Consider the following 14,051-nt stretch of genomic DNA (forward strand, 5'->3'; position numbering starts at 1 on the left):
TTGAACAAAATGGAAAATGTAATAGAAACTAACAAGTCTCCCAAGTTCGCCAGCTTGGAAAATGCCTCTGGTAATGGCCCCGTGAAATTATTCGAGGAAATCAATCTAGAAAGTGAAAAAAAAAGCATAAGAAAATTCTTGATATATAGGCATACTCAATAAAGCTGAAAACCAGGACCAATCAATCGGGCAATGAATGTAAAAACCAGAAATGCCTTACATTCGCTCTAAGCCTACAATATTCCCAAGTTCTGAAGGAAGAACTCCAGAGAGCTGATTGTACTCGAGTGACCTGAAAATTGGCATTGATTTAAGCAAAAGTAATGAATAACTTTACACTCAAACATAGAAACTCACTCGCGCTCACGCGCACACAGGCACATGAAGGAGATTGGAGATCAATACTTACAAGTTTTTGAGAGTGGTGATGTTTCCGAATTCTTTTGGGATTGGACCAGACAAACGGTTCCCGAGAAGAGAGCTGCGGAAACCCTAGTTCATTAATTTTCAGACCTAAAAGCTTTCGTTTGCAAAACGAACATGAGAGTGAGTAAGAGAAGAAACAGCTTACATATTCACTAACTGCATAGTACCCCATTCTGAGGGTATTGTACCGTTAAGGTAGTTGCGGGTTAAGTCACTGGAAAGGAAAAAATAAAAAGAATGGCAGTTAAGTTAGTTATTATCGGAATGCGTAAGTTAGCAAACGATGTAAGAAAATGCTAGGATGAGCCACGGAGATATAGGAAGTTATAACTTACATCTCTTGGAGATACGGAAGCTTCACCAACTCTGGTGGGAGCACGCCTGGTAAACTCTGAACTTTGAGAACTCTGAACTCCAAAAAATAAGAACAAAAGCGATTTCAGAGCTGTCTAAAATCATTGAAAAAAATAATAAAATTAGAGAATTTGGCTGATACAGCCAGTAGTCACAGTCCGTCATTAACCCATCCGGTTGGACCGATAATCCGGTCACATTTTCAGTAACCTGCCGTATTACAGAAAATTCTGTTGACTCGAAAAATGTCCCATTGACTTAGAATGGTTGAACCCTTTAATCTGTCTTAATGGTATTATCTATTTTTTTGTTAATTTTTATTGTTATGATTATGACTTATGATGTTATGGATTGATTCATTGGTCCAAATGGTTAAACCGCAAAACCATTAACAAAAGGGAAAGGCGGTTCAGACTCTAACTAGGTAGAAGTAAGTGCCCGTTTGAGAGGGCTTTCGGATGCAGCTTTTGACATTCCGAGCTGGACTCCACATGAGAACGCCAGAAGCTGTATTTGGTAAAAATTCGGAAAGCCTTTCAGTGTTCAAAATGACAAAAACGCTACTAAAAGTACAAAGTTACTCCGGGTGACTTCTCCGTAACATAGGTACTCAACCATCATGATCAAATCACCTCACTTCTTACAGTCCCTTGCAGCCTTGCATTGAGTATCTACACTATCATGAAAAAAAAAATTATACAAGTACAGAGATATTCCCAATGCATGAAGTAGAAGACTGTGCAAATGGTGTAAATACGGTCTTGTAAACACTGAAGTCTCTCTCTTTGCAGAAACCATTCCAAATGGGCCCTAAGTTATTGAATGGCCAAATATGGACATTGAAATATCAATTTTATCCCTAAAATTGTATCAAGTGTCAATAATACCTCTACATTTGAATTTTTTTTAATTTAAAATATTTTAATAATTAATACTCCGAAGTCTGCACTTATTTAAAGGAATATCAAAGTCGGTTCCTTTTATTTATTTTTTTAATAAGACAAGGACAAGGACAACATGAAAACAGCTTGGCAGTATAGAATTGGGATCTCTTAGACAGGGCGCCTCACACCAATCTCTTTAAGAATATTCCCGTGAATAATAACATATGAATATGGGTGATATTCCTAATGCATGGTGGGATGCGAGTGCCCTGTGTGAGGAACAGATCCGGTCCCCGGCAGTATGGCATGATATGGCAGGGCAGTGAACCCCAATAATTAAATTAGAGGATTCTAATCCAAGAGTTTTTGATCGGAGAGAGTGAGACAGTGACCAATAGTCCACGTGTATGTATTGATCAAAGTCCAATGGGCCGAACAAAACAATGGGACAGATAGACTGTACGGTGATGCCCGTGACCAATAAATAGTCCACGACCCATCATCGCGTTTGCGGCGGATTAGAATGCGAACAGCAAATTGTAAATAAATAAATAAATCTGACGTGGCAATAATTAATTACAATACATACATGCTGGTGACGTGGCAAAGGGTGTTGTTGGAGAAGGAGCAGTTACAGTACACCGCGTTCTCGAATCCCTTCTCGGGATTCGCAGTCGTCCATCCCGATAGGCCGCTGCATGGGTCCACGCTGAAATCCCAGTTCGTTTTCCCCAATGTTTTCGCTATCTGACGCAACGCGTTCACTGAAATTAAACGGAAATCATGATGTTAACATTACCATATTGCCCATGGTTTTCTTCCGCGACGTTCTAAGGCAAGGGATAGTTTAGTCACAACGATTAAGTTATCCTAATTAAGGAAACATTAATCAACAATTATTAAGCTATCACATCCTGTTTTTTTTGGAAACTACTGGGAGACGTTGTTTTGAGAGTCTGGTCTGGTTTATGGCTTGCTTCGGCAGAAGAACAGAGTCAGGACTCAGGAACTCAGGAAACTTATTGCAGCTGGCCCTTTACAGTTGGCCGGATGACATGATCAGACTGGAGTTAAGACTTTGATAAGTTAGATGAATTGTCCAGAGCTCAATTGATCACACCTACGATTCATTAATTAAAAGAAACAAAAAGAAAGAAAGAAAACAGATAAACTCTCGTTTCTCCAACCAAAAACAGCCATGAAAATGATAATTATTCTCTATAGAATTGGATAAAAATTAAACTTGATCAGAGTTCTTCTTGCTCTATAGAATTGGATAATCCGGTACTCTGGTCAGGATAAAGGTTTATGGTCGACTGGAAAAGGGAAAGAAGGATTCGATCGACTTAAGCGAAATTGAGAAACATTCTTTTTGCAGGAAGTAGAACTTTGTGAAATCTTTCATGTGGATCTATCTTAGAAAGTGAAAACTGAAGAGCAAATTAAACAGACCCTTCACGATTCATTCTCTGTAACTAGCTAGGAGTAAATGAGTAATTGACTTACCTTCATCCTTCACAAGGGTCGCTCCAGATGCCAAAGTCAGTAAGCAACTCAACCCAACGACCACCCAAACCACCAAACAACGTCCCGTGAACATCTTTCCAACCTTCAGTAGAGATTGGAGGGACCAGACCAGCTTCGCTTTTGGATTATCAGATGCGGAAATCTTTCTTCAACGAGTCTGAAACTCTCAAGTCATAGAGATGAGCTCTGTCTGCTCTGCTGCTAAATGGGTTTGAAGTTCGAACTTCAGAGAGAGGTGGTTGAGGAGTAGAAATAAAGTATTAAGAGTCCACAAGCTGGGCAGTAAATCAAACGTAAACAGGTGCTGCTCTTGACTTTTATGTAAAGATACCAAGCATCGAACTCTCTAATTTGATGAAATAAAGCTGTTCTTATCAACATTCAGAGGTTGTTGTTGACCAATTCTTATTTGTATGTGTTTCGTTGACTTTTTTTTTAACCCTTCTACTCGGAGACGGCGCTGGGGAACCAGTGGGTGAGTAATTAGCAACGCGGTCATTCGTCTAGTTGCCAACTGCCAAGGGATTTCTATTATCGGTTCAAACCGTTCAGGAACTTAACTCTTGTCGATCGGCCCAGATTCCAGACCAAAGGCTGCGTTTGTTTGAGTGTAAATACCATACCAGTGTAATTAAATACTCCAGTCGTATTTCGTAGGCGTTTGGATGGAGTTTAATTAAATATCAAAAATCGATATAAAATTCTATTTGTTGGCTTGTAATCCCGATTCTGTTGCTATTTTGTTTAACAATTTAAATTATGTCATGGTCAAGTTAGTTGAGTCTTTTTAGCTGTTTTAATGGGATATCTTCATGTACTCCTAATCTTTAGGTTCTGATGGCAGAAGAATAGGAGTTTAGGTGGGTTTAGCCTATTATAAATAGGCCATTAGTTCATAGATTTTTTTCAGTGTAGCCACTTGGAATCTGAAATAAAAGTTCTTCTCCTCATATCCTCTCGTACTTTGCTCCTGTTAGTCTTTGTTCCTACGTTTGATACTATATCAGTGGTATCAGAGCAGGTGCAATGAACAGAACAGCTTGGTTCAAATCTCAGTTCCTGTCTGGGAAAAATTACAATCGGTGGAGTGTCCAAATGAGGGTTTTTTTTATTACCATGAGTTGTTAGATGTCGTGGAGAATGGGGTTGCTGATCTTGTAGAAAACGCAACCGATGCACAGAAAAATGCCCACCGTGAAAACAAAAAGAAGGATAAGAAGGCACTGTATTTCATTCATTAAGGGGTGAATGATGAAGTCTTTGAGAAGATTGCAGGAGCAACCATGTCAAAACAAGCCTGTGATACCTTGATGATGTTGTACAAAGGTGCGGACAAAGTTAAGAAGGTGAGACTCCAAACTTTGAGAAGTCAATATGAGATCCTACAAATGGAGTCTTCTGAGACTATTGCTACTTATATTAGTCGAGTTCTTGCTTTGTTGGAGACCTGTTTATAAGATAAACAGAACAAGAGACAGCTTCACCTCAGAATGAATTGGGCATTCCTTTGGCCTTTAGCAAGCTCCTCATCATGTCCATGATACTCTTGTTCTTCCTCTACCACGTCCGTGTCCTTGACCTCTTGTGTTTTGTTGGTGGGTTGAATCTGATTTCTCTTGGTCATTATTTTGGCTACCTCCTGCTTCATAATTGTTGTTATAGCCACCACAGCTTCTATTGTTGTAGTAGTGACCACCACGTCCTCGTCCTCTTCCACGAGAACTACCATGCTTTCGGCTTGTTTCACCACTTTGTTCACCTTTAATGGAGACTTGGGCTTGGAGGTCTTGCTCAATTGGCTTTTCATTTTGCTTCTCATTCATGCGTTGCTCATGGGCTTGCAAGGTGCAGGATAATTCCTTGACATTCATCGAAGACAGATCATGTGTTTCTTCTATCGCCACCACGATATGCTCAAATCTGGAAGTGAGCGCCTGTAAAATCTTTTCCACTTTGGCCTGCTCTTTGTACTCCTCTCCATATGTTTTCATTTGATTTGTCAAAGCACATGCTGAGAGAGAAAGTGGCTACTCTATTAAAACTTTACAAACTAATGGTGGGGGTGAATATACTTCTAATGAATTCAATGAGTATTGTGAAGAACAGGAAATAAAACATGAAGTTACATTTCCCTACACTCCCCAACATAATGGAGTTGCCAAACGGAAGAACAGGACTATCATGGACATGATGAGGAGCATGGTAAAGGCCAAAGGAATGCCCAATTCATTATGGGGTGAAGTTGTCTCTTGTTCTGTTTATCTTATAAACAGGTCTCCAATAAAGATTGTCTAGAATATCACACCTGTAGAAGCGTGGAGTGGTTTCAAGCCAAGTGTGAAACATCTCAAGGTGTTTGGCTGCATAGCTTATGCCCATGTTCCAACGGAGACAAGGACAAAGCTAGATGATCGAGCAGAGAAGGCTATCTTTGTTGGATACAAGCGTGGAGGGTACAAGCTATTCAATCTCGTGACAAAGAAGGTGATTGTCAGCCAAGATGTGACCTTTGCCGAAGAAGAGGCTGGGAAATGGGATGTTGATATGCATAAAGACTCCTAGAAGCAACTGCTCAGTATCTTTGAAGAGGACGATGTAGTTCCTGTCACAAATGAATCCTCATCAAGCTTTGCTCAAGAAAGTTCTATTCCACAAGCTTAGTAGAATCAGGAAGACCAAGGAGGCAACGCCAACAATTTGTACGGTTGCAAGATTTTGAGGTAACACCTGATGATGAAGGAGAATTGGTGCATTTTGCTTTCTTTGTAGATAGTGAACCTGTGACATTCGAGGAGGTAATCCAACCTCCTAAATGGGTGAATGCTATGAATGAGGAGATCAAGGCAATTGTAAGAAACAATACGTGGGAACTTACTAATATCCCACGAGGTCACAAAGCTATTGATGTGAAGTGGGTTTTCAAGACAAAGATGAAGTCAAATGGCGAGGTGGAAAGACATAAAGCAAGATTGGTAGTTAAGGGGTTTGAGCAGAGACCTGGCTATGATTATCAAGAAGTTTTTCCTCCTATTGCTCGAATTGAGACTATCAGACTTATAATTGCTTTGACTGCACAGAATCAGTGGAAAATTCATCAAATAGATGTAAAGTCAGCTTTTCTAAATGGTCCACTTGAAGAAGGGGCTTTTGTCAAACAACCACCAGGATTCATGAAGCAGGGAAGTGAAGATAAGGTGTACAGATTAAAGAAAGCTTTGTATGGCCTAAAACAAGCACCAAGAGCTTGGAATAGGCGCATTGACTCTTTCTTCCATAAGACCGACTTCAAGAAATGTCCCTCCGAGCATGCTATATACATGAAGGTTAATGATTCTGGTGATATATTGTTGTTGTGCCTTTGTGTTGATGATCTAATTTTTACGGTTTATAATCCCAAAATGATTGAAGATTTCAAGAAGTCCATGATGCATGAATTTGAGATGACAGACCTTGGCCTAATGTCATATTTCCTTGGCATAGAAGTGGTTCAAAGAGATGATGGAATTTTCATCTCCCAAGCTACTGAACTTTTGAAGAAGCTCCGTATGCAAGATTGCAATTCCGTGGGAACTCCCGTAGAGGTTGGTATGAAGTTGTCAAAGTATGGAGATAGGGCACCTGTTGATTCAACCTATTTAAAGCAAATTGTTGGGAGTTTGAGATACCTTACATGCACAAGGCCGGACATCTCTTACGGTGTTGGTTTGATTAGTAGATTTTTGGAATCTCCTTGCCAATCTTATATGCAAGTTGCCAAAAGAATCATGCGGTACCTAAAGGGCACTTATGATCATGGTTTATTCTATTCTTCATCTAACAATTGTGCTCTCATAGGTTACTCGGATAGTGATTGGGGTGGAGATTTAGATGACCATAAAAGCGCTTCTGGATATTGTTTTAATTTTGGTGCTACACCTTGTTCATGGTTATCAAAGAAGCAACTCATAGTTGCACTTTCTACTTGTGAAGCAGAGTATGCAGCTGCAGCTTCAAGTGCATGTCAGTCAAGCAATATGGTTGCTCAATGTAATGAGTCAAATCCATGCTCCAGTTGAGGGGCCAATGAAGATCTTCATTGACAATATTTCTGCAATGGACTTGGCAAAGAATCCTGTCACACATGGAAGAAGCAAGCACATTGACATACGCTATCATTTCTTGAGAGATCAAGTTAGGAAGAAAGCAATTGAGTTGGTGTATTGCAAGTCTGAAGACCAAGTGGCGGACATTCTCACCAAACCGTTGAAGTATGAAGCTTTTGCCAAGTTGAAGTGTATGCTCGGAATGATGGTTTTTCCAAATTAGGATTAAGGGGGAATGTCGGCTTGTAATCCCGATTCTATTGCTATTTTGTTTAACAATTTGAATGAGTCATGATCAAGTTAGTTGAGCCTTTCTAGCTATTTTAATGGGATATTTTTATGTACTCCTAGTCTTTAGGTTCTGTTAATAATGGCAGAAGAATAGGATCATGGAGTGAATTCTCATATAAACATACATTGAATATATATTGTACATTAAATATAAACATACATTACATTATTTATATCACATATATCAAAATATTTTTATATTTTAAAAATTTTCCCTTATTTTAAATAAATTTATTTTCTAAAAAAATTAATCTAAAAATTTGGATGATTTAGGTCCCAAACGAGGAACTCAACTCTATTTATCAGGGACCAAGGGTCAATTGTCTTAGTAAAAAAGCAACTATTATTATAATTAATACCCATGTTCTGCCATTAACTTCAGAGAGAGGGAAAACCGGAACAGTGAGCATGGGGATCGGTGGTCCTTACAAAATAAAAAGGAAAACATGTGATGGGAGCCGTTTGTAAATGGTTTCAGTCTTTCTATAATAAACCCACTCAAAATTGATTATTTAAATAAACTTGTTTTTCATTTTTAATATATATTTTGTTGTTTTATATTTAATTTTAAAAATATATGCTAATATTATATAAATCTAATAATGTTTTAATATGTAAACAAATCGAATCTAAATCTATGTTTTATATATAAAATCAAAGTCTACTCAAACTGTGTGTAATTCTAGGCAGGTTGAAGGGAAAGACGTAAAATCTGTAACTAGCCACCTAAGAATTCAGAAACTTAGAAATAATGCATCAAATAGGACTCATATGGTCAGAGTTAGGGGGTGTTTGGTACAGTAGTGTGATGTTGTTATGAGTTTTGGGTTGATTGATACAAATTTGATTTTCTTAGACGCATGCATTTTTGTAGTTGATGACACTCATGATGTAACACTACTACTCACTTTTGAAGAAATATTTTAAAATTTTTTAGCATCACGGATTGGGAATTTGTTAAAATTTTCAATGAACCTGAAAGGTAAGAGGCCGGATTTCCTCCCTACAAAATTCTGCATCCACCCCCTGAAATATTGTCATCCATCCACACAATGGGAATATCTTTAATACATGTGTGTTAAATTTATGAGGAAATATTCCCAATATGCAGATATGTTTGCCAATGTTTCATGATGGTGTAGAGTTTTTATGAGGAAATCCCATATCAAACCGGTCAGGGGTCCAGTTCCTGGGTCGAACGATCTAACTGTTCGAATCGAATAAACAACCTGTTCTGACAAAAAAATAAAAAATGACTAAAACCGTTGGATGGTTTGAATGGTTTGACCGCCCAAGTCAGTGGTTTACTGACCAAATCAAAGGTTTTTGGCGAAAGAACTGTTTTGGGGTAAAATGGAACTGGTTAACTGACTGGTTCCCGATTTTTTCGGTCCGGTCCAGTTTTGAAAACAATTTGATAATCCTAACCCAAGCCTAATATAATTGAATTATTGAAATTCATCAAATCAGATAACTCAACTTGTAGCCCTAAATTAAAATTAAACATTATAAATTAGCAATTTCTAAAAATTCTTTTATTTTCTTCATTTTTACATGCAATCAAACGGAGCTATAATTGGATTACATGCAACTAAATAGAGAGTTGGAGAGCCAAACGCATGGCATGACATTCTAGTCTAAAAAAGAAAAACCAAGTTGCCTTTGCCTTCATCAACATGGATTCATGGTCAACTCGTAATCCAATGGAGGGTGACAGCTCTACTCGCGCTACCCTCAGGCTTCAGCGTCAAACACAACATTTAATAGTCAACATGCATGGAACTGACAGAATCCATGGACCAAACACTAAATTTCCCTGATTTTTTCTTTTGATGTAGCATATGGTGGTCAAAAGGAATGGTCCCCATTTATAGGTCACATTTACTCCAATCCACAACAACTTGTCTCGAGAATCGTTTCCTACACCAGTAGCTTAAATGTGTTTGGCCACTTGATCCCCAAGGCCTCAAGGCCCTCAAGTGGTGTTAATTGGTTAAATCCGATCCAGTTCAATGTGAATTCATTATAAATGGATCGGGTTTAATTCAATCCAATGAATACTTTGGATTGGTTTAATTTAATGTCTTGTTTAATCTGTTTAAATTTATTTTAATTTAAATTAATTCTAATTCAAATCTGACTTATTAACACCTATATTCTTATCTATTACTAATAGATCAGATATTGAATCAATCCAACCCAATTTAATATAAATTCATTACGGATGGATCAAATTCAATTCAATCTAATAAATACTTTAGACCATTAAATTTGAAACGGATCCAATTCAATATTTCTTATTATTCTGTCTAATTCGTTTAAATTGATTTTAGTTTAAACGGATCCAGTCCAAAACCGATCCATTAATACCCTTATCTTTGACTACCCAGCTCTTGGATGAATCCAGAGCTCTTAAAATTTAAACTACAAAAGACAAAACTAAGCACTCGAAACCAAAATTTACCCAATTTCTTTTTTCACAATAAACCCATGTTCATATTTTTCTATTTGTGATTAGGTGGTGTTCTACGATATTAATCTCGTTTTCGTTTGTTTTTTAAATCGCTACATCGAAAACGTGTTCTTCAATGTATTTTTTAATTTTGAGAAGCAAAACTCATAAGATGATAAAAATACGTTTGGGTCCTACTAACTATTGTGTGAAAAGGTTAGTTTTCACATGAGATGAAAGAAACCTCAGTCTCTCATTTCATGCGAGCTGAGGTCATAATTCATATAAAAATACCAGCCTTTTAAGACTATTTGGTTAGAAGGAAAAGTTATGTAAAGGAAGAAAAAAGAAAAGAAATTTATACAAGATTTGTAAAGATTTTTTTTATCTTTCCCTATTTTACATGGTTTCGGCTTCATTTATTATCACGGGCATTAATTGGACCTGAGAATTTCGACTTCAACATCATCAAGTAAAAATTCATGTGAAAGGGTATCACTGTGAATATTTTGAAAAGGGATAAAATGGAGTAGATTCCGTTCTCAATCAGATCATCGTAAGTAGACGAGATTCGAGAAAAGGCATTCTCTCTGTTTCTGAGTAAACAGCAGAGCCCATAGTTTTTAATTAACATCTAGGTGAACTTCTGGACAATGGTAATGGTCGATTCTGCAGACATTGCAGACAACCCTTAAAGACAGATTAGGGGCTCCAGAGCTCAGTTAGAACTTAGAAGGATGTCTGCAATGGCGAGGATTTGATCTATGCCGTCTAGAAGTTGATCGCCTCTTGAGCTTGGCCAGTGAATTTCTTTCTCCGGTGAGATCTCACACCGTGAGTAACTACTTAACTTCTCCGTGATTTCGAGACATTGTTGAGCGCCTTAGCTCTATTTCTGGATTCAAACACATTCCCTTTTAATTCCCATCAACGTAAAACGGTAAAACTGAAAAATAAAAAAAAAAAAAGGGTAATCAATTCATGTTCTTGGATTCAACACAGTGTGGGATGATTTCCGGCTACACCCTGAAACTCCTAGTCTGCTCCATAAATTTCTTCTAATTCTCCTCCTCGTTCTATGATCTGGATCAAGTGTTTCTTCATCGATGACGACTTCCATAGGGGATGTCCCACCCTATTAGGATACATGGCCTCAGAGTAGATGGATTTTGTCCCACACCAAAGAATGGAGAACAGATCATTTGAGTGGGAGGATTCAAAAGAAATGAGGTTTGAAACAAAGATGGAGATAAACAGTATTGTAGGGATAAACTTGGAATTATAAAAAATTAATGGGCAAATGAAACTGCCCTAAATGAAGAGTCCGGATCTACTGCACACTCGGAATGGTGTGTGATGGGATGAAGGTTTAAAATTTTGATACGATACGTCCGATACGGGGTGTATCGTATCGTATTATTGAAAAATAGATATGGGATATGCATAGAAATCGGACGTTTCGTCTTTTTTTTTATGCGTATCAGACCTGTATCAGACCGTATCGGGGCGTATTGGGTGTACTGGGGGTGTATCGGTAGCATATCGACCTGTATCACATTTTTTTTGTTATTAATAAATTTATGGAAATTTCATGAAGATATTTAAGGAAAATATAAATTAAAAAAAAATTGAAAATGTAATTTTTCTCTACCTATAAAGACTAAATATGTTTTAGATCTATGAATTTATCTATCATATCCATGGAGCAATTGAAATTTCTTCTTTAGTATTTTTTTTTATTTTTTATATTTTTAGAATTAAAAAATAATAATTAATTATATTTTATCATTTGATCGCAACAATTGAATATTTTATAATTCTATAGATGATCTATCATATCCACAGACCAATTGAAATTTCTTATTTAATATTTTTTTATTTTTTTATTTTTAGAATTAAAAATTAGTTAATTAATTAATTATATTTTATCATTTGATCACAATGATTGAATATATTATAATTCTATGGATGATCTATCATATCCACAAAGCAATTGAAATTTCTTCTTTAATAACTATTTTTTGAATATATTATATAATATTTTATTTATTTTTTATAATTTTTGGAAATAAATAATAAATAATTATTGATTATATTTTCACTTAGAAGTTGAGCCAATGCATGTTTTATGGTTGGATAGGAGAGTTGGGTTTTCCCATCCCATAAAACATTAAAATTTAAGAATTATAATTTATAAATTATAGTTAAGCATAGGATTTTTAATGAAATTATAATTAACTACAATATACTTCTTCATAAAACCATTAAAATATTTTAATTTATTATATATACACCTCATTGAGGTCTTATATTTAGTGTTATTGATGTATTTTTATGATTTATTAAAGTATTTATAGTGTTTCCAAGCGTATATGTGTATATTAGTTTTTCTCTGATATGCATGCATATCCAAACTCCAAAGCATATCCCGGTACATCTCTTAAAATTGCCTTTCCGATACACTTGGCGTTTCCGATACTTTGAACATTGGCTGAGATACACTTCCAATCATAATTGAACACATCACACAGTTCACATGGACAATTGGTTTGCATGTGCGGTAAAGCTAAAGGACAAGTTTTCCCATTATGTTTGTATGATGTAATTTAAAAAGAAAAAAAAGAAAAAAAAAAAACAAGAATTTGGACTCAAAGGAAAGAGGGAAAATCCACCAAACCCCAGAGCTCAATGGATGCCATTAATGATTTTAAAACTCTTTTTTCTTCTTCACGCTTCAACCAGTGGTAGAAGCCATTAAAGATTACAACTTTAGAGTAGAAGTTTTATACATAAAAATTGATTTTTTCTCAAATCTTCAATCAAGAGTGGGAGTCATATGCAAATAGAATTGTATTTTTGTTCTTGACCTTTAGCTGAAGTTACAAGTCTCATGTTGTTTGAAGCTAATTTTTTAGCTTAAGTTAAGGATGAATTGCAGGCATGGCTTTAAAAAATGACCCAGAAATGGAACCGTTCTGGCCACCGGCTTCCGGGCAATGGTTCAACCATCCAGTTCGAATGAATGGCCCATTTTGACAAAAAAAACATAAAAAAATAATTAAAACTAATTAAAAAAAATTCCAAAAACCATTGAATGGATCGACAGGTCCACCACCCGAGTCAACGGATTGTTGACTGATTCAATGGTTTTTGGCCAGGGACCGGGTTTGGGGTAAAACTGAACTGGTTACCTGGACAGTTCCCAGGCCGAACAGTTCGACTGTCTAGGTCAACGATAATTCAAAAACCATGGTTACAGGCATTCTTCTTTTTTAAGGGTTAGATGAGCCAGCTATCTAGTGAAAGGACTGAGTTAGAGAATTGTTGTTTCTCTGGGTTTTTTTTTAATGGTCTGAGATCTAACTTAAGTAGGCTTGAGATCTTGCAGAAATTTCATGTTGTCAACACTCGGTGTAGCTTCACCTTGCTGAAATTGAAACTTTGCTGAAATTGGGAGTTCAAGAGAGAAGAAGAAGGATTCTTTTTGCAAATACACTGATAGGGTGGCAGAAAAAACCTTGCACGAGGAACTTGTTGATGGAGTCCCTATAAAAAGTGAGAAGAAGAAGAAGAGAATCATTTTTTCTTATGCCATTCATCAATAGAATAGAACTCCCTGTTTCAAAATTTTTTTAAGCTTAAGTTCTCTGCTTATTTTTCACACAGATAGTTTTTTTTCTCCATCGCTAGATAATACAAATTATCTTCATTTACTTTTTAGGTTTTTATTTTAAAACTAAAAAAAATAAGACACTAACGGAGGGTGTTATCAGGGCCCTCATTCCCATGGCGTGTTATCAAATAAATGGAAGTGCACCTCGACATACACCATTCCGAGTGCAGGAAATCCAAACTCCTAAATGGATGGCTTATTATTGGGATATGTTCCTCACAGAGCACTCCTCACACCAACCTCGTAGACACATCCCACCTTGTATTGGGAACATCTCCCATGAATAATAATATACAAGTAGGGGGATGCTCCCAATTTGCAGTTGCAACATGCTGTGAGGTCGTTGTGTGGAGTAGATCCAA

At 36.7% G+C, this 14,051-nt stretch overlaps 1 protein-coding gene across 1 annotated transcript in view; it reads right to left on the minus strand.

Annotated features, from left to right (window-relative positions):
- The window catches only part of LOC104589772 (putative leucine-rich repeat receptor-like serine/threonine-protein kinase At3g14840), a 39,352-nt gene extending 35,872 nt beyond the window's left edge, over positions 1 to 3,480 (minus strand). Inside the window, exons 1-7 of the mRNA XM_010248207.3 lie at positions 3,171 to 3,480; positions 2,254 to 2,428; positions 762 to 833; positions 572 to 640; positions 410 to 481; positions 221 to 292; positions 34 to 105 (exon numbers count right to left, since the gene is read on the minus strand). Of these exons, the coding sequence (XP_010246509.1) occupies positions 34 to 105; positions 221 to 292; positions 410 to 481; positions 572 to 640; positions 762 to 833; positions 2,254 to 2,428; positions 3,171 to 3,264 (626 nt within the window). The 5' untranslated portion in view covers positions 3,265 to 3,480. The remainder of the gene's footprint in view (positions 1 to 33; positions 106 to 220; positions 293 to 409; positions 482 to 571; positions 641 to 761; positions 834 to 2,253; positions 2,429 to 3,170) is intronic.
- Positions 3,481 to 14,051: the final 10,571 nt, after the last annotated feature.

The sequence above is a fragment of the Nelumbo nucifera genome, chromosome 3 (genome assembly GCF_055504915.1).
Source record: "Nelumbo nucifera cultivar China Antique chromosome 3, China Antique-T2T, whole genome shotgun sequence".
In the NCBI taxonomy this organism is placed as follows: domain Eukaryota; kingdom Viridiplantae; phylum Streptophyta; class Magnoliopsida; order Proteales; family Nelumbonaceae; genus Nelumbo; species Nelumbo nucifera.